This window comes from Mauremys mutica, chromosome 3, assembly GCF_020497125.1.
Source record: "Mauremys mutica isolate MM-2020 ecotype Southern chromosome 3, ASM2049712v1, whole genome shotgun sequence".
In the NCBI taxonomy this organism is placed as follows: Eukaryota; Metazoa; Chordata; order Testudines; family Geoemydidae; genus Mauremys; species Mauremys mutica.
Genome location: NC_059074.1, coordinates 14,851,160 through 14,872,672, shown reverse-complemented (window position 1 = coordinate 14,872,672; position 21,513 = coordinate 14,851,160). Strand labels below are relative to the sequence as shown.

Sequence of the window (21,513 nt, the reverse complement as noted above, 5' to 3'; positions counted from 1 at the left end):
AGCAGCAGACACTATTTTCTACACTCTGGGTCCTAGTGGCTCCCCACAGTCTGACACCTGAGGCGACCACCTCAGTTCGCCTCATGGTAAGGCCAGCACTGACATTAGGCTCAGTCCCATTAAGAAACATCCTCCCTTTAAGATAGGCAAATAACTTTAACAAATTTTAAGATTCAAAGGAAGTTTGATGCTTTTGTGTAGTCACTTGGATTTATGGGCTTTACCCAAACCATTCCTGCCACTTAACAGCAGGTGCAGCTTCGAGATTATTTTTCCTGGGAAAGGAGCATTGATGATTTATGCAGACTACCCACTGGAGAAGTATAAATGGAGAGTATGGATTTACCAGGAATAAAATCAGAAACTGGATTTAGTTTCTATTTTAAAACATGTGTATATTGTGTTATTCATGGACAGGAGAGCTGAATGGTACAGGGCCTAGCATCAGAACAAGAGAGGTTTCAGGTGAAAAAAGCATATAAATTGTGTCATCCAAATCTTAACCACGGGTAAAAATTCCACATTTTTCCAAAGGAGTAAAGTTTAAAGAGGGTAAAAGAAGGACTGGATTCTGAAATTGTGTCTCTGTGTGAAAGAGAGAGAGAGAGAGAGAGCGTTGATAGTGCCAGGAACTACTGAATAAAAGGCATTTTCAGTTTGAAAGGGTTGTCATAAAATTCAGTTTGGATAAGAGCCTCCAGCCACCAGCAGAGGGCGTTGCACTAAATTGATTTTATTTTAAACTGTAGCCAATAATACATGGGGAGGGGAGGAGAGAGAGAGAGCCAGAGAGAGAGAGAGAGAGAGAGAGAGATTTGTTATTATAAATGTCCACTCTGGCTTCAAAATACAGGGAAAGGATAGATAGATAGATAGATAGATAGATAGATAGATAGATAGATAGATAGATAGATAGATAGATAGATAGATAGATAGATAGATAGATAGATAGATAAAATGGGAGTTAAATAGAATACTTGGTGAAATAATGTAGTATTGCCTTACTTTTTGACAAAGTAACAATAGATTATGTTGATTGGGGAAGAATTATTAACTTGGGTAAATAGACAATATTACTTATTTTGTATTTTTATACACACTACATTTAAAAGATAGCATAAAAGAATCATTGTTACTTGACCGTGAAAAGATAAAACTATTGAGATTTGACAGTGCATTTTGACTTGTTTCATTTATTATTTTGTAAAAAAATGTTCAACAGAGAGATGTCTGTCCTAAAATAGCTATCCGTGTAATTTCTAGTAGTGAAAAGCGTTCGCTATTTGTTGCTCTTGGTTGTAGACGATAGACGGTAAGAATCACAGTTATAGTTGAAGTTGTAGACGGTAAGAATCACAAGAACTAACAAGCTTTTAAACTCTAGTGAAGAGTTATTGTGTTAAGCAAAATCCCAACAGAGGGCGCTGCTACCCCGTTCAATGATGGATTTCAAGGGGATTGTAAAGCTCCGTATTCAGATATGTAGGATTTTTCAGATGTGGTCAGTTTGGAACAATTTACTTAGATTTTAATCGTAATAACGGTGAGATTTCGCTATGGACACTTTTTATCCCATGTTGATAACCTACTTTTCAAATATGTATTCACCCTTTCAAATACGGTCCTGAAGAATAAGACATACCAAATATTATATTGAAATGACATCATTTGATCCGTTCCAACAATTCTGAGTAGTTTGACATGAAAATATTTGTTTGCATTAATTTCAAAATGTATATTCAAATAGTTTTAAAACACTAATGATAAACATTTAGAAATGTAAGCTACATATTTATATTGATTATTATTATACGTCTAATGTCTTTAATATGAAGCGTATTATACATTTTAGCTAAAATAACGTATTATAATATAGAATAATATAAAAATATTTGAAAACACCACATTAAGCAGAAATAAACTCCATAGGGGAAAAAAAAGATCCTTGATCAATCAAATCGTTTTCCAAATGGTCATCAGACACCTGGCTCTATTGGGTCGTGTTAATGAGAGTTCTAATAAATATGTGACTCGTGAATCAGAATGCACAGCCTAAAACATTTTGCTAGTGGAGTCGAGACATCGATCTGATCTTTTTTTGTATTATTACTTTGTTTTCTGATACGTGGCACTTACATAATCTCCCGACCTACTCCATTGTAACTCGTAATAACGCACAAATAGGTCATAAAACAGGGCCACTCTGCTGCGCCAGCCTTTTAGAAGATGAGCCAGAGACTTCCGCGAAACTGGTGGTAAAGTGTCCCTTTATCTGATATTTGTTTGAATCGGAATTATTGCTCACTACAGGCAGAACCGTCTCGCTTGTGTTTGTGAGTGTAACATAAAGTATAAGCCTACGTGCAAACAACACATATACATTTCGCTTTTCAATACCCTATTTGTACTACTGCTTGAGAGGACGTCTCTCTCGAACCAGCTGAAGTCCTATTTGATAGCCCCACGCAGCAATGGATAACGAGACAATCTTTGCTGAGAATCCCTCTTATCTGCTTTAATAACTTCCCACCACAGAAACTGCCCTGCTCCCCTTATAATAACGATCTGCTGTTTGTTTCGTCCCCTTTGTGGGTTGAGCTTCCAGTGGAGATGCATGCTTGGAAACGGGGTGTATGGCGGGGGAGGAGGGAGTTGGGAAGAGAGAGAGAAGAAAAACGAATTTACACTTTCCAGTTTAATTTGCGGGGATGAAAAATCGGAGACTCTGCTTATTACGTCTCCTCACTCCTCGATTTAACCCGATCCCGATTTCTAGGAGATTAAAAAGTCCCAGGTACTATATATATATCTATATTCCTAATAGGGGTCACATATAGATGTGCAGGAACATTACGGACGCCCTGAAGTTCCAGCGAGGTCCCTGAAATTAGAAACACCTCCTTGTCTCACTCATTAGTTCACTGAGAAGCGCAGTTGTTTCCTTTCAAAGCGAGAGATGGTCTCTACTTGCCCTTAACAACTGCTCGTGTCTTGGCAAGGCTAGAAATGGACAATGCAAACGAATGTTTGACTGGACACAGCAAGGCTAGCTGGGTTCCATCGCCCCAGATCAACGGGGAAATGTAAAAGCACAAATATCACTTCATGCTATTAATGGCTTTTGAAAGTAGCTGCTAGCTCTTCGAGAGGTGTCCGGGAGATTGCTAAGATCTCTGCGGTGCCGAGAAAATGTCCCAAGTTCTAAAATATCTTGCTCAAGCCATGAGTATAAGGATTCCAGATGAAAAGCTTTTACTTTAGATTCGCTCCTTCCGCTTTAATGTCCCTGTCTCTGCTTTTGTGTTTTACTGCATATGAGAGAGAATTTCTGGACCTGGACATAAAAGCATAGTATGTGGAGGGAAACATAATATCTCATTGCAAATGATGAATCGTTTCGTATAGAGGCAAAATAGCCTGCATTTTAATAGAAATAAGGATAGACAAATATCCGCTATTCTGTCTGCTGTGTATAAACACATACAGCGGAGAGAAGAGTGGATATTAATAAGTGTATATATGTGTGTGCATATACACACACACTCATATTCATATATGGTGATACACACAACGATAAACTTCTGTGTGTCGTTGAGTATCACAATATATGAATATGTGTGTTCATGTAAGTGTATATATATATATATATATAGGCACACAATGTGAGCTATACATATGAATGCATCTATCTATATTTGAATGCATGTATTTGTATGTTTACATGTACATATCCGTCTATATCTATATATGTCTGGATATGTAAAGTTGTGAGATTCTCTCTCTATATATGAAGTCTGTGTGTGCATATATATAACCAATAATGTTTTTACTATCCGATTGAGGTTTACTTCTGCAGCCTATTGTTTCAGACAACAGATATAAGTTGCGATGGAAGAGGAACGTCGGATTTGCTGTCTGTCCCCCATTTCCAATTATAGATGGATCATTACAGACAGAGAAGTACTGAGAATCCAGACATCTGCTCTTCACATGAATGCACTCACCTCCTAGAGAACAGCCTGCCATCATGCTCTGGAAACTGGTTGAAAATGTCAAGTATGAAGATATCTATGAGGTGAGTATATAATATGCATGTGTGTGAGAGAGTATATGTATACAGTATATAAATATACATCTCCATGTTTATATGTACCTTTATACAATACATATATAGATAGGTACATACATATGGAAAGCTATATAGATAACACACATATACATTCAGGAAACCCAGAGTAAATGTTCATAGGCTTATTTATTTGCTTTTTTTCTCTTCAGCAAGGCGAGTCCTTAACTTTTTTTTAAAGCTGTTTGATGAGATTTAAAACATCGACGAAATGATCTGGGGGTTGGAATAAGGCAACTTAAACGCAAAAGTTTGATTTTTAGATCTCGAATTCAACATAATTCGATTAAACACGGACAAATGTCAAGGAAAAAAAGCTTAAGAAAGGAAACACAATCTTGTAATCCTACGATTTAATCCATTTCTGGGTTGGTTTTTTCCCCCCTATTTTCAGCCCCAATCTTAGAGCAACTTGAAGTTGTTGTTTTTCTTGTTGTGCCTTCCTTATAAGATACATCTGTCTGATTTTTTATAAATACACTGAAATATATATATAGATATAGATATAGATACATCAGTATCTATACACACATAGACACATATATAGTCAGAGACAGCTACATAGATATAGTCAGAGAACAGTGAAAGTTGTATGGATTATTCAGAAGGCTTTGATTTTTGAGGCTCAAAAGCAAAAATGTAAAACATTTGCTAATTTTCGACTGCTTCATGACCTGGATATTTTTTGTAAAGTATGCTCAGTCCATCTGGTTCTTTTAACTTAATCAGCGACTGCATTTTCGCAGAAAGGAAAAAGACTTTTAAGGAAAAGGCGTCTGTATTGTCCCTCTCGCTTTTATTTTATTTTATTATTATTATTATTTTTATTTTGGGGGCACTTTGCAAATGCGAGCAGCACTTTTGCTAAGGAGATTTTAAGAAGGGTCCCCCTTCGATTTCAGTACAGTGGAGTTTGTTGCCATAACATAACTCGTTCCAAACGGCAGGATATGGTGCCGATTGATTGTTTTAGCAGTAAAATCTGTATGGCGTGTGTTTGTCCAAAAGAAGGAGCCCTGTTCCCTGCAGTCTGTGGAGTGGATACCATGTCATGGGCTGGCTGGTCAAAAGTCAGAGCCTTTAAGGACTTAATTCTGGAAGTGAGTTAATATTTAATCCAGAGATCTGAAGGAGAAAAAGAAAGAAAGAAAGAAAGAAAGAAAGAAAGAAAGAAAGAAAGAAAGAAAGAAAGAAAGAAAGAAAGAAAGAAAGAAAGAAAGAAAGATCACTTGAAGGGACATGTTAATCTATAGGAAGCGTTTCATAAAATGAAGTGATCGAGATAAAATGTACAAAGCTTATCAAAGTGCCTCATGCCGGAGAGTAAAATCGTAGTAGTGAATACGATTCAGTGTGTGCTCTCTAAAAGCAGTCCTATGATCCTAGCGGGGAGCCGTCTTCCCGATAGAAGGAATGTCTCAACTCTCAAAAGCTCCCGTCAGGCTAATTATCAGCTGAACGCTCGCAAAATCCAGCATATGCAGAATTAGTATCGGCGCAGGCACGACGGCTCTGTCCCCTTCGGACAACCCCCCATTCCACTCCTGCTTTTCCTTAAGTGCGGGTCCTTTCCAAATACTGATCAAGTGGAAAGCCATGATCTGCCCTTCACAATAACAACCATTCAGAGGTAGATATGTCTCTGGATTCTTTTTTTTTCCAGAGGACGCTTTTAAGGCTATTTGCCAGCTTTACATTTTATTTATACTTGTAAGTTTATTTCATCTTGGAGACAGGGGATTTAGCAGTGGGGTACATTTTGTTTGTGTTTTGTCTTGAAACATAATATAGTCTAACTTTGTGGTGCTTGGGAAGTGATTCTGTAATGCCTAGAGTTAAGAAAAAATACCCAACTTTCCCTAGGGATAGATAGATAGATAGATTGATAGATAGATAGATAGATAGATAGAATCTTTCCAGGGTTTTTTTTAAATCTCTCTCATTCTCTCTGTCTCTGTCTGTCTCTCTGTCTCTCCCTCTGATTTATAATTAATAGTATGGTCTAAAAACCTCCTATCTACTTAAATTGATTTGGTCTTAAAACAAAAGTGGGAGACGAACTTGCTGTGGGAAGTGTGGGTCTCTGTAGGAGGGAACGTAAGTTGAACTTTAACAGAAATGGCAGGCAGGCCAGTCGAACGGGTTCTTGAAACATCAAAAGGGTTTTCTATCGCCTCTGGCTTTGCCTAGAAACTATAAATTTAGTATCCTTTAAAATTCACTGCATAAATTTTACATCTGGGTGAAAACTGGGCGCATTTTTGGCATAGTTAGGGGGCAAATTAGCATGGAGAATGAAATGGAACCCGACTTAACACTGATTTATTTGTACGTTTGAGATATTTTGCTTTTACAAATAACTGCAATCTGTAACGTTCAGTCAACGTGCTTAATTGCCGCTGTAAACAGACAAATTATAGGGGCTGAATAGTTTATTTATTCATTTTCAAGAGAGGATCAGGAAAACTCCCCCACCCTCCGTTATATATATGTGTGTGTGTGTGTGTGTGTGTGTGTGTGTGTGTGTGTGTGTGTGTGTGTGTGTGTGTGTGTACACAAAAAAGCACCAAGAGCAACCACATTCTCCTATTTGGATGCATAATTACATGTAAAAGAAGGAAATACGATTTTTTCTTGGCCTCTAGCACTGCTCCATAGCAATTCCTTGCTTCCAACCAGCAGTGTCTAGTTTACACTTCTTCCTCTGCCTGAGTTAATTGAAGTTATGTCTTTTCCTTGCTAAACTTCCCCCCTCCCCCCCCTCCCGTACCTTCTCCCTCTCTCCCCCAACTCGGCTTCTGCCAGCCCCCCTCGTCTGATTACATCTAGTAATTCTCCACTGAATGAACGTCATTTACAATGGTAGGGGAGCTCTCGAGCTGGCTGCAAGCTTCACGCTCCATTTGGTCCTGCATTCTCCCTTTAAAGTAGTCGTGTAATATTAATAGTCATGAATATCAATTATTATGAGGCGGTGTAGAGGAGGACAGGGAGGAAGGGGCATCGGAGCAGTCTCAGCCTAGCCTTGGGTTGGAGAGGATTGCATCTGGAAGCTCAAAGGGGAACATAAATAAATAAATAAATAAAAAAAACCCAGAGGGGAGGGGGGAAATCAGAGATGTCTACATAGGTTTCCAAGCTCTTCTTTTTTTTTTGCGGGGGGGGGGGGGAAGGGAGGCGCACTGGCTAATTTTTTTATGATGATTTTTGATGGCTAGACTTGGAAATACCTCAAGCTGTTCTCCTGTGTCCAACACGTCCCTTTGCCGAGCTCCTTGATATTTTTCTCCTATTATTACTATTATTATTATCAGCACCACTCTTTTATTTGTAGCTGTTACAAGACTTTTTTTTATTTCCAGATGTTAGTCCACACCTATTCCGCCATGGTGAGTTTGGATCCATGTTGTACCAGAATTGCATGTTCTCTCTCTCTCTCTCTCTCTTTCTCTCTCTCTCTCGCTCCCTCTCCCCCTCTCTCTCTCTCTCTCTTGAACGCCTTTGGCTTGGTAATTTAGCACAATAATTGGAGGAGGCTTGCAGCTGCTTCTCCTTTTTGCATTGTGTGTTCTTGGTTTGAGCTGGGGGGGGGAGAGGAAAACTTTTTTTTTTTTTTTGCCATCGCTGGTGGGGATTTGGAGAACACTTTGTGGACTAGATGTTTTCTTGTTTACTTTAGCCTTGCAGCCTCAGCTAGGATGGAGTTGGGAAAAACTCCTCTCCCACACTTTCTCGGAAGACTTTCATATTCTCCCCTCCCCCAAGACACACAGCAAGACTTTTAATTACAATTTTAATGCTCCATCCCCCCCTCCCTTTGGAGTATAATATTTGAAAGGGATAACATACATTCGAAGTTGCCTCAGAAATCACAGTGGCTGGATTTGTTGTTTATTTATATATATATATGTATTTATTTAAAAAAAAAACAGAGGCTTGACTTTACATAAAGACACATTTACCATTTTATTTTCACCCTCTCTCCTTGTCATCGGACTATTACCGCGTTTCTTCTGACCTTCCCAGGCAGAATGAGTGGGTGATTTATTTATTTTTTAAACCGGAGTTTAGTGGCGAAGGGGAGTGAATAGATGTTTGAACACTTTATACGCTGTGGTTTGGAGGGATGCTAGGCAGCCAGAGGATGGATCAAAGCCCCACAAACTGTACATACACAGAGTGCACCACTCCTACATTTTGAATTAAGACATTTTAGTATATTTCTCTCCCACCTCCCGCTTCTCGCCTGTTCCTGAAAACTTACATGATCAGGACGGGAAATGCTGGACTATTCAAGTCCGGGGGATTTAAGGGGTGCATTTAAGTGCGTATTTTATTTTCTCTTGCGGTGTGATTTGTTTTTCATTTCCTCTTTTTTTTTTCTTTCCTTTTTTTTTTATTCCTTTCCCGTTTTTTTGTTTTTAGGACCGGCATGATGGAGTCCCCAGCCACAGCTCCAGATTGTCCCAGCTGGGCTCTGTCTCCCAGGGACCCTACTCCAGCGCGCCGCCGCTGTCTCACACCCCGTCCTCGGATTTCCAGCCGCCTTACTTCCCACCCCCCTACCAGCCTCTTCCTTACCACCAAAGCCAGGACCCGTACTCCCATGTCAATGACCCTTACTCCCTAAACCCCTTGCATCAGCCCCAGCAGCACCCTTGGGGACAAAGGCAGAGGCAGGAGGTGGGATCAGAAGCCGGCTCCCTGCTGCCACAGCCTCGGGCCGCCTTGCCTCAGCTCTCGGGACTGGACCCCAGGCGGGACTACCACTCAGTGAGGCGGCCAGATGTTCTCCTCCACTCGGCACACCATGGCCTGGATTCCGGCATGGGAGACAGCCTTTCTCTGCATGGCATCGGCCACCCAGGAATGGAGGACGTGCAGGTAAGGCGGCCCTGCTCCTTCCCTCGCTACTGCCAGGGAGCCTGAAGAAATCTTAGCAGCTGGGAGACACATAGTCAACACAATGATCAATTATGAATCATAGCAATTAGACCATGGAAAGACCTATTAGGTAACCCTCCCCCCGCCTCTTCAGGATCGTTCCCTACTTGTATTTTCTCCAGTATTTTTCTTAAAAATAATCTTTCTTTCTTTCACCTCACAATACATTAACAAGATGAAAGCTACAATAATGAAGAAAGAAAGAAAGAAAGAAAGAAAGAAAGAAAGAAAGAAAGAAAGAAAGAAAGAAAGAAAGAAAGGAAACAGGCGTTTCGGAATAATCTAGGCATTTTGAAAAGGAATAAAGTTTATGGAAGCTTTTCTTATTTCAGATATTAAGCCATGTGAAATATGGGCCTCCCAACCAGCTTTTTGCAGTTTTGGGATTTCAGTGAGATCTTTCAGAATAACAATTTTTAAAAAAAAATACTCCCAGTTAGGAAAAAAAACCCTGTGTATAGGATCAATGATATATAAAACGATTGCACGAGGCACTGTTTTTAAATGTTTAGTGTGTATGTGTATGTGTGTGTGTATATATATATATATATATATATATATATATATATATATATATATATATATTCTCTCTCTCTCTCTCTCTCTCAACAACATATATCATTGTTCTGTTCCATCCTTTGGGAAACAATGGAGTTTCATAGGCCTGGGGGTACAATGTTTCCTAGCTCTCTCACTCCCCAAGCCAAAGTCATCACGGGTTATTTCCTTAAAACAAAAGCCCCATAACAATTTCACCCAAAATGGACCTTACTAAGGCACAGCTCCCATAGCAGTGGATGCATGATTTTCGGCCCAAATTTTACACAAGGGTTGCTGTTTTCTGCTGGTCGTGATGTTTTTCCTGCTTTTTTTTGTCGCCGTTGCAGATATTTAAAAGTCTTGGTTAGATTTTTTAAAAATAGCAAGGGAGGGATCTGCAAAAAGGAGACTAAAGAACTCACTAAAATGAATTGGGCTTTGACCCAGTTCAGCATACAAGTACCAAGCAGGCATGAGGAGGAATTCGTTTATTATCCAGAAGACCTATTATTGCTCAGCTTTAAAAATTCAAGACTGCTGAAAATACAATCAATGGAAGGGGAGAATTGCGAAATTGATTTGCTTGGGTGTCACTTTAAAGACTCGCACGCCCTGTACCTTGGTGCGTTAGTGTTTGCGATGATCATGGGAAAGGCTTTCCCTGGTGTTTGTTTACTGCTCCCTCTGAACTCAATGGCAATCGGAGCATTGGATTGCACGGATTTAAAACTTTATCTGTAAAACGTACGCGGACTCCCTGAGCTATAGGAACAGGCTTTATGGGGTTCATCCTAGATTCCTTATTCAGGCAAAACTGGCAATGGGAGATCCCTTATCTCTCTATATCTAGTACCGAAACGATATAGAAAATATTAGTGCATTGACATTTACAACGCCAAAAGAAAACTGCTGGTACATTCGTGCTGCTTCTCTTATAGATAGGTAGAGACTGGATACAGTTATTCGCATTCAGATATTTTGAAAGCAAAACGAATCCTTCTATTAAACTCCCCGCCGAGTCAATAAGGCGCCAGGTATTGAATAAAAATAAGGTGCATGTCGCATCGTCATTTTCTACACAAAATAATATATCCAGAGCCTACGGTAGGAAGGAGCTAGTTTAGCCTGTGTTGAATTGCTGATCCAAATAGCTAAAGGGGCGTTGCAGACAGGGTGTTTTCGTGCAGGAATCTCTCTCTGGAGTTCTGGACACAATGTTTAGACAGGATAGTGCACTGGGAGAATGAGGCAGGTACTTATTTTGAAAGGTTGGATCTCAAACTGAATAACAAAATATTCCAAGGGATAATTTATGAAGATGGAAGTGCTCATCAGCAAGTTAGTATAAATAGGCACAGAGGTGGTGCCAGGATTGTATTTATTGACAGGCATTTTGTATTATTTTCCCTCTGTGTTTGCGAGCCAGGTTAAGTTGGCGGTTTTCTTAATATGTGATTCTTAATATGGACTGTTTCTAGGACAGGTAAAACAAATCCTATATAGCCAATAAATACACCTACTTTCTATGACTTACGGGAAAAAAAGTTTCCTTGAGGCATATTAGTTGGGGGTTTTTTGCTCACAAAGTTTTACTTTTTGAGTAAAGTTTTTTTTCTTATACCATCTGATTAAATAGATTTCATAAGTATGTGTTTGGTTGGCAGAGAGAGAGAGAGAGAGAGAAAAATCGAGGATATGATATAAACCCAGTTCCAGGCCATGTGTAATCTCTTGTCCAGGAACATAATTAAGTGGTTGTAACGTAGGGTTCTGTTATTGTAAGCACAATGCTGTCCTTTGCGACGAATTAGTTTTCCATCTGCAATTTTCAACCGACAAATATGCACAGAGAAAAAAAGGATTTTCACATGGAAAACAAATATGCCTCCCCTAGATAGAAAAAAATAAATTAAAATAGCCATTGCAATTTCATCCTTATTCCTCGCTGATTAGGGGATCTGCACCTTTTGTACCTTCATTCATTATTATAGCCAAAGCTACAGGGAAGAAATGCAACCATCTCTCTCTCTCTCTCTCTCTCTCTCTCTCTCTCTCTCTCTCACACACACACACACACACACACACGATCACACATCCAGAGTTTGCAAAATAAATGACAAACTCTGTGGGTTTTATTTCAGTGATATTATTTTATAGCTGCTGGGTATGGAGATGGTGTTTAGAACGGATCAGTGCGATCAAGTTTATTTGCAAAAATAAATCTCCAGATTTGCTAAATTTATGCTGGAAACTCATCCCTCCCCCATTACAACCTCTACTCCTGCCCTTCCTCCATCGCCTCCTCCCTATCTCCTCCTGTGTATGCAAGCTAGGGAGACTGAAAGTTAAGTTGCACCAAAACACCCGAGTCTCTTATAAAGTAACCCCTGGTATCACTTTTAACTAAAGAAGTCTAGTAATTAAAAGTCTGAGTTGTTTTTCCACGTTTCCGCATGCCGTCCTAATTAAATCTTTACGATCCTCTCTGTGACTATTAACTGCCAGCATGCTGCGCGAATATCCTGTACAAAAACCCAGCAGGAGGGCGTAATTAGATAGAAAATCAGACAAGAGTCTTCTCATTAACTGTAACAACTAACCCACGTTGCTGGTGAAGCGAGTGGAGTGCATCCACACACACATAGACAGAGCCGGGCAATATCGAGATAAGGTGAGGTTAAAAAAAAAAAAAGAAAGGAAGATGGCGCTTCATATTTGCCTCCATTTTTATAGCATCGTGTTGCAAAATGATGCTCTCCACCAGGCTGCACCATTTGTTCATCTTCCTCTGTCTCGTTGAAGACAGTGTAGAAGCTGCTAAAGGAGAGAAGAAAAAGAAAAGACCTTATCATTGTGTTTGATCTTTCCCCTCTTGTTTTCTGTGATACTCTGTAGGTATGGGGCCTATTGATTAAAGAGGAGTTAAAGAAAAGACAAAAGGGAGAGGGGGGTCAACGGGGAGGCTGGGGTCAAGAGGGAAAGGAATCCAAGGAAATATTGCTTATTGTTCCATCACACTTTGGATGTGCTGTTGGAAATATAATTGTATCCTAACTAATTTCCCACTTTAGCTGGGGTCTCCTGAGAATAGAAAGATATAAGGACTGGATTAGGATAAACTAAGACACTACTTGGAAAGATAAAGTTAGAATAAGAGGAAAATTCCATGACTTAAAGATGTTTAATGTGTCTCTGGGAAAGAAAAACAACAACAACCTTTAAAGCCATCATCTAATGTATCTATCTATCTACAGCCGCAGTTTAGAACTGACCACAAAACGGAACCACTTATTGAAATCTATTAGAAATGGTTCTTTAGTCACCTCTGTTCTCTGTGATGGCTGTTGTTGCTCATTGATGAGGGTATTCTATATCAGGCAACTTATATTAAGAAATAAAACTTAACATTTGCCCCTGCTACAGTGTAACCGTCTTTGTTTGTTTTCCTGCTAAAGAAGTTAATGCCATAATAACAGGTGTGCTTCTAACCAGGGTGAAAGTAGACAGGTTGAGGAGAGAGATTGAGTGACTTTTCTAGGCAATCAATTTAATTGCTCTTATATTTCGTCTCTGTGTAATTCCCTTCCCTCATCTCTCTCTCTCTCTCTCTCTCTCTCTCTCTCTCTCTCTCTCACACACACACACACACTTACTTCTAACTTGTAACCAAACCGTGCAAGCGGTTAATCTGTTTGTTTCCTATACTATGTGGGTGTTGCACTCCACTCTGAATTGCTCAAACTTTAATTACAGTCTATAATGTAAACCTTCCTATATAAAAAGTAAATGGCCTGTGAGTTAAATGGCAAGGTTAATAATAATAAAATAATAATAATAAAATAATAATAAACTAAGTTGTCCTTAATCGTGTTCATTTAGATACTAGATCTTGGAGATGTTACCAAATTGCCAAATTTTCAAAGAAAGAAATATAAAGCTTTATTGAATGCAAAAAAGATTATGTAATATATATGTTTTATAAAATAACAAAAATACTATTGCACCCCATATGCTTCACATCTCTTTTTTATTATAATACCATATAATTTGGAACAATTTCATTTCCATGTCCATTTGGAGGAATAATAATACTACTACTAATAAACCTTTCTTCCCCCAGTGAATTAATATAAATGGAAATAACAGTAACTCCAGTTTGGAATGACATGATTTATGTACGCCATTCTTTAATATCCAGTCAATTTGAATAGTGATGTTTTTATATTCACAGTCAGTTGAAGATGCCAATAACAGCGGTATGAACCTATTGGACCAGTCTGTCATTAAAAAAGGTATGGATTATTCCAACAAGCTTGACAAATTTATACTGTGTAGCAATGTCTTCCTGATATGATTTTACTTTGAGGCAATTAGTTTACCCGGAAAATAGACACGCGTGGGAGATAGATAGATAGATAGATAGATAGATAGATAGATAGATAGATAGATAGATAGATAGATGAAACGAGGAAAGAGGAGGTAAAGAGAACGTGTATTTTCTTGTCTAGGAGTTATATAATTACATTTTATCTTAAATATTTCTTTTAATTGCTGCCAACTGATTTAAAATAAGTGAACAGCCATCAAGTTTTGAATTTCCCAGCAATTCCTATTTTGATATTGGTGTAAAAATGGCACCACCTATTATAAAATAGTTTTCACATATATACCTTAACTTTTCACCTCTAGTAGTTCTTGATCTGCACTGTGTGGATTGTTTGATTCCATTTGTGGCTTTTATGCGTTTTCCAATCGTGCCAAATGTGTTGGGGGGGGAACACATGCTTATGGAAATACAACCGCCCCCTCCAATATGCCCATTTTAAAAATCATTCTGCATATGCATACATGATTTAGTGTAACTGCAGAATCACCCCATACTGTTAAAGGGAATGTGATATTAACAAATGTTTGCAGTCTCTTGTACAGCTGTAAGCAAAATAATTAACTAATTAAACTAATTAAATGTAATTACAATAACTCATTTTGGGCGTGTTGCAGCTGCTTAATTTTTTTTACATTTCTCTGACAGTCACTTGAAGATGCATGGCGATTAGTATGGGTTATGCTCATAGACATTAAACAGCTCTCACACTGCACATTTAGGGAGAGCTATCTTTAATTATCCAAGGAATTTCTATTTCTAGATTCAGTTTTAAATACTAGAGCTGACGCTTAGCAATGCTGGCCCTTATGTTTACTATCAACAGCACTTATCTGCAGTGGTTTATTCTTCATCTCATGCACATGAAACCGATACTTTAATAGGGATGAGTTTCTAGAATATTAAGGAAAGAACGTAAGGGGGTTGCTGGAATAAGAATTCAAGGCAGGGTGAGGTATTTCGATCGTTTGTTTCCTTTAAAAATGCAATTATGTAAATTCGAGCAAGCATAACTTTGGGGAAGGGTGGATGAAAACCTGAAGCTCTTTTGACAACATGATTTATGGCGGGTGGTGGAGAAACGTAGGGTTTTGTGGGAATCAGTGAATTGTCTTACTTTAAGAAAAAGAACTGCTCTGCGCTTTTCAGTTCGCATGGATTACCAGCCTAGGGGTTTAGGTGTGTAACATATCGGTTTGCGAATGTATGCTCTGTCTATATCTAGCTCTCTCTTTCTCTCTAGCTCATACGCAATATTTTCTCTTGGGCCTTCTTGATTAATTGGCGGTTGATTTGTGGCTGAGAGCCTTCTTTTTAACGTTGATCTGCCTTCGTATTTTCGTAGCCTCGGACGCACATTTTGCATTTTGTTATGTGCAGAACACTGCCATGTATTGTATGTGACCACTTCGTCAAAACAGTCTGGTTTTTTTTTCCAAATGAAAAGGGTAGCAGGAACATTTGGTGTCAATACACAGTGATTGTGGCTATAAAGGTAGTCAGTGTCAAGCAGTTAAGCACGTCTAAGGATACTTACAATTATATGAGAGAGAGAGAGAGAGATCAGAAGATGCTGATAATTCTAGTATGCATGTGAATGTGTGCACACATCTGAATATACCCACAACCACAGGTGTATGCTTAACCCTAGTCTATATCAGAAGACACTTAGAATTATAATATCTATATTTAAACTTATAGATACGCACTTTTAAAATCATATCAGTAAAAAAGATACCGACATTTTCTCGTAGATGTGTTAAAAGGCATAGAAATGTTATTCTCTCCTCCGCCCCCCCCCCCCGAATTAATGCTGTGCTTTATTGAACTTTTAGTCTAATGTTGTGAGTTTAGGTTTTCTTTGAACACTGGTAGAAGGGAAGAGACACATGGGGTCATATCTGTGGCTGACGATGTTGGATCAGACCGATAGAAGGTGCAAAATAGAAAGGGTGCAGTATGAATTTTGCTGTGGTCTCAGCACTTTGCAGCCATAGGAATGTACTTTGAAATAAGAATAAGTTATCAAAGACCCGCAGATCATTCTTGCTGGCAGATGATAGATAGATAGATTTTCTTCTTGACTATTACCAGTAAAGTACACTTAATGATAAATGAAATCTGGACAGGAGGAGAGTTGACGGATTTGCCTGTTTCAAAAGAAGCTAGTTTACTGTTAAAAACGTTCTCATAAAAATGTAGTGTGAAAGATAGGATATAGAAGTAAATTATTAACACAAATATCTCATCCATCCTCTCGGATATAAGTGCCTACATTTTTATGATCTTTGAGTGTCATGGAGGTAATGATGATTATCTATCTATCTATCTAGCTACAGCTTCAGAAAGCTTGCCTAAAATTTTAAGAAACCCTTGTAAAAATACTATAATCATCATCATCTTGAACTGTTCAATTGATCATCCGTGTTGATCCCACACAATAGATTATATACACACACTCTCTTGTTATGTTTGCTATCTGGGCTTACTTGACATTTCTGAAGTAATTTAGTTAAGAGGAAATGAGTTGTTCCCAGTAGAGAGAGCAAACGAGTGGAGTGAAGGTAGCCAGCGTGATAAATGGCTCTTTCATTTGGAGATCTCCAGAGCTCGTTTAAGGCTAATTTTCTGTATTAGCCCCCTTTGAGCTATTAATGCAATAGGCAGGGACCGTGGCCCCTCGTCTCTTAGCTGCCCCATTAGAGAGCGCATTAAGCTGCCAAGCCTCTACTCTACTGCGGTGGTGATGGGAGGGGTGGCGAAATAATGAAAGGTGCTTTTTAAACTCTCCTAATCTAAACTGGCAGAGGGTGGCTAATACGATTTGAAGGGGTCTGGTCAATGAGCAATCAATAAAGTAATAATGAGAAGGATGCGGTACATTAACAGTCTAAAAATCCAACAAGACATTAAAAAATCATTCTTAACTCTTAGTTCCATTAAGATTGGCGTGGTGGAGAGGAAAGGAAAGGGAGGAAGCCTAGATAAATGACTCTGATGATGATGATCATCAAGAGTATTAATATTAGATTTATCTCAGGTTTAAGGAGTTAGCAGCTACATATTATCTGGGTTTAGCCTCACATTCACTGTCACCCAGGTTCCTGCTGAAATCAAGGGGAGGTTTTCGGCGTGTAAGGAAGGCCAAGGCGGGTCCCCTTGCCAACAGCTCAGCTGTAATTTGGTTGGCATGATCTATGACAAAATAGATTGTCCTCTTTCAAAATCTCGCGTGGACTGAGTCCAAAGTTCAATTGTTGTGACTTTGGGGACATAGTCAGTGACCTTAAAAGTATCCTGATTTATTTACTTTAAACTATTTCTATGCGTTGTCTGTGCGCGCGCGCGCACAAACACACACACACACACTGTAGCATCAAACTCTATTTTAAGCTCAATATGTTAACATAGTGCAAATAAGCTCTAATTCCTCCCTCCCACCCACGAATCACACAAAAGGAGCCTCTTAACACTTTAAAAAAGTCACTCCCTCGATAAAACAGGATAAGATTTTTTTTTCTCTCTCCTGCTTCCTGAAGTGACCAGCAATAAATGATTAACTAAAAACCACGATATCTGGTTACAGCTTTTCAGGTGATCGAGTTGCGAATCGGTTGAAATGTAACGTAGAGAATTTGCCTAGGTTTATTTATTTATTTTTGGTTCTTTTCCTGGAACACCAACTGTATTTCATTATCGCGTTTACTTTAATGGGAAACAATTTCGGGGTAATAGATTTCACTCTTAAATTAATTCCTCGCTTCAAATGCAAGGAGTGGTGGTGGAATCGAACTCTTGGCATCAGCTCAAGAAGACACGATAGGTAGATAGATTTTTTAAAAAATAAGGATCGAGGCTCAGTGTTAGGGGGTATTATGTATTCTCGGGTTTCTAGGTTTACCTACAAAGTCAAACCAAATCACCCACTGCCAAATCATTGACTGTTTTGATGGATATAAACATTTCTAATGAAGGCTAATTCCAAATCCAGTTAATACTTACAGAGATCTGTAGACAACAAATGGGTACAATACTATTATTTTTTGCCCAGTGCAGATGATTAACCACCAATATTTCTTTAAACCATGTTTTTGTCTTGCAGTATAACGAAGGTGCTGGAATAATGTCGAGTACTTGCATCCCATTTATTAATTTAATCCGTGTGTGTGTGTGTGAGTGAGAGAGAGAGAGAGAGAGAGACAAATGCTACTTTTGCATTGCCACGCAGTTGTGTAGAGCAACCCAACAGAGAAATGAAAAAAGACTGAGCCTTAATGTATGCACAGAAAATTGTAAACATGTAAAGAACTGAAAGCTTCACGCTGAGTTTTGCCATGCTCCATTTCCTTACCATTTCCTGCTGTCGTTTTAAAGCGTTCTCACTCATCTAGAGATTCCGTTTGCAGGAACAGTATGCTCATAATTACTAACAAATCAAGCGGCTACTGTTGCTCTCTCGGTTTATTGATAAGCTGAAGAGAAATGGAAGGGGAAATGACAATGAGGCCGAAAGGACCAGGAAAATCACATTTTTTTTTCAAAGCTGGAGGGGAGGTTTTGAGGGACAATGGGAAAGGAGACACACACAAAAGAGTTTGGGAGAAAAATTTTGTGAAAGTGACAACAAGATCAGCATAAATGGGACAAAGCAAAACATGCAAGAAGTAGGCAGAAACTTGTGTGTGCATGTGTTGTGTCCTTCTATGGACAATTATTATGAGGCATAAAAGCAGATTTGGAAAACACATCGATGTAGGTAAAAATACGCCAGGGAATACAGTGTATAACTGTTTAAATAAATGCATTAGCGTACATTTTACACACAGCCTCTAAAATCTCAAAATTATATTATCTCTGGTAATAGTTCTAATATCTTTGTCATGATAGAGAGAGATAATTAATCCATTCCATGGCAAACTCACTTTTTTTAGGAGTGGCAGGTAATTTACGAAAGATAGAGTATAGATTAGAATACGTATCTCTGAAGCTATGAAATCGCAATAGATATGCTTGCACAGGCTTGTAAGACTCCTGAATGTGTTTAGAATTATTATACTCAAGTGATCTTGATGTATACCTAGTCCCTTTTGTATAGTTATTATTAAGAACAATCGCGGAAGTTTGCAAAGCATAGCAGGAAAGAGGACTAACTTGTCTACCAAAATTAATTTGCATGAAACAAAATATTGAATATATTAAATCCATATTTCAAAGGTAAACTAGTGTAACAAATGCTCCAAAAAGGGCAAAGCAAATTGGGAGAGAGATGTTTAAACATATCATGTGTTCAGCTCTCTCTGTGGTGAGTTTGGACGAAGATCAAATTTTCTTAGGACTGTTGTCTCTTGTTTAATTTCTCAGTTCACTGGACAGTGACCTGATAAACTAGTCACTAAATATAGGTACTGGAAAGGTGTATCAAAACCTTTGTGTGTGTTTGTTGGCGTGGAGAAAATTGCAGAGTGAAATGATCTCAGTTGTTAGTGGTCCTTTAAAGGATTAGTGATTTCACAGCGTGTGTATGTTCATTTATTTTCAAAACAACCCGATTGTGTCTTGATGGGAGCACTTGAGTGACTCTGCAAAACATCTTACTGAAAAATGTAGCGCAGAGGGGAGAGGTTTTTTTTTAAACATACGCTTAAAGCATCCTAAAACCAAAGGGTCTGACTGATCCATTGAGTCAATGACAACATTCCTATTAATAGCAATGGAAAAACCGCATCGGGCCTCTGTCCCCCTTTTATAACTGGCTTTGTGCCAATTTCAAGTTTTTTGACGGGCTAGAGTTGAGAAGCTGGAAACGTCCTTCCGAAGCTGTATACATCGTCTTAGTCAAAATAATACAAAATGGGGATCCGTTCCCGTTTCTGATCCCCCCTCAGTAAAGCCACTCAAAATAAGTTTCAGAGGGGTAGTCGTATTAGTCTGGATCTGTAAAAGCAGCAAAGAGTCTTGTGGCACCTTATAGACTAACAGACGTATTGGAGCATGAGCTTTGGTGGGTGAATACCCACTTCTTCAGATGCATCAAAATAAGTTGTTTACATTAGAGACTATGCGCAGTCTATTTGAAGCAATCTGTATGTATGAAATCTACATGCGTTTTGGGTTTGCGCTGTTACAGAGCTTTTATTGTGGGAGTCAGGCCTGGCGGTAGGAAATCATTTATAATAAAAACAGCGAAAACCTGTTGTGTCTATTCCATACACCGAGGTTATAAAATTGGCAGTTGCCCAGTTGATAGCACTTGTTACGGTATTAGGCTACCCGATCTTATTGTTCAGCAGCCCCAGACGACTTAAATAGTCCCCCAACTCCAATGGGTTGATTCTCCAGACATGTTGCAAATAGATAGGGTTTTATGATCTAACTGGCATGTATTATAAGGACCTAAGTAGCCGGCATATTTGTATAGTAGAACCTATTACTTGCAAAATTGGTTTTGCAATTGATTGACTGGCAATGCGATATTGCAAAGGAGAATTGTACAGGGTGTGTGTAATCAATTAGTCTTCTCTGTAAAATATGCCCCCTAGACTACCACCAGCAAATCTAGAATTTAGGAATACACGTTCTATAAGGAAATGAGGCTGCAGTGATTCCAAAAGGAAGCAGCAGTAGCAGCTGTCAGCTCTTATTAACTCCTGCATAAAACATACCTTAAGTATGGTTTGTTATCAATTACGTGCAGAAATGAAACAACTGGGAGAATGCAGCGACGCTGTCTATAAATTAAAGTGATTGGTTGATTGATTAGAGCACCTGCTGTAAATCATAACAGTTACACACAATTATGAACAAGCTATTTAAGTTGATTTGTAAACAAAATTCATACCAGGAGGGAATTGCTTGCATTTTTAGTTTAGCAAAAGAAGTGTTTGTTCCTAATTGTGTCTGTTTGGTGTTATAAGGATTAGAATGGTATAAGTCCTTCGGTTTTTCCTAGAGCAATCTTATTTGTTACTCAGAGAAATTAACTACTTTGTCTGTACTAGTTAAGGGACAAACTTTAAAAAAAAATCCCCTGATGTATTTTTGTTGTTGCAATCAGACCACTTTATTTAGAAACTGAATAGTCCCACTTTTGTCTGTTTGTCATATAATACCCTAAACAATCTGATACCAAACTATTTTCTAAGGCTCCTTTTTAGGGGGGGAATAATTGTGCTCATTATGTTGCACAACCCTGTCTTGTTAAAAGCCCAAAACAACAATAACGTAATCTTTTCCTTGCTAAATTCTGTAGTCCTGATTCTCACTTAAACCAGTAACTCCTTTGACTTCATTCGATTTTTCCTAGTTGTTATCATTGTTAGTAACAGAAGTATTAGGAAGAGGAGTATTAATATTCTTGTAACCCATCAATGTGCCCGGCGCTGTCCATTACACAAGAAGATATAGCTCCTGCATCGCAAGGCTGACAAACACATAATTTAGGAAGAAATACACTTAAAATACATTTATAATATACATCTTTTTTTAAATTGTCAAACCATTATACATCAGCTGTACTCCA

The 21,513-nt window shown here is 38.6% G+C and overlaps 1 protein-coding gene across 8 annotated transcripts in view; it reads left to right on the top strand.

Moving 5' to 3' along the window:
- Positions 1 to 2,975: 2,975 nt before the first annotated feature.
- Positions 2,976 to 21,513, top strand: part of TFAP2B (transcription factor AP-2 beta) — a 110,392-nt gene continuing 91,854 nt past the window's right edge. For 2 of the 8 annotated variants that reach the window (XM_045011000.1, XM_045010999.1), the window contains exons 1-4: positions 6,729 to 7,053; positions 7,489 to 7,515; positions 8,552 to 9,010; positions 13,842 to 13,902. In XM_045011000.1, the coding sequence (XP_044866935.1) occupies positions 6,970 to 7,053; positions 7,489 to 7,515; positions 8,552 to 9,010; positions 13,842 to 13,902 (631 nt within the window). In that variant the 5' untranslated portion in view covers positions 6,729 to 6,969. Of the gene's footprint in view, positions 3,084 to 3,236; positions 3,352 to 3,869; positions 4,076 to 4,991; positions 5,757 to 6,728; positions 7,054 to 7,488; positions 7,516 to 8,551; positions 9,011 to 13,841; positions 13,903 to 21,513 lie in introns of those variants that run through there. The other 6 variants (XM_045011002.1, XM_045011001.1, XM_045011003.1 and 3 more) reach the window with 6 other exon arrangements.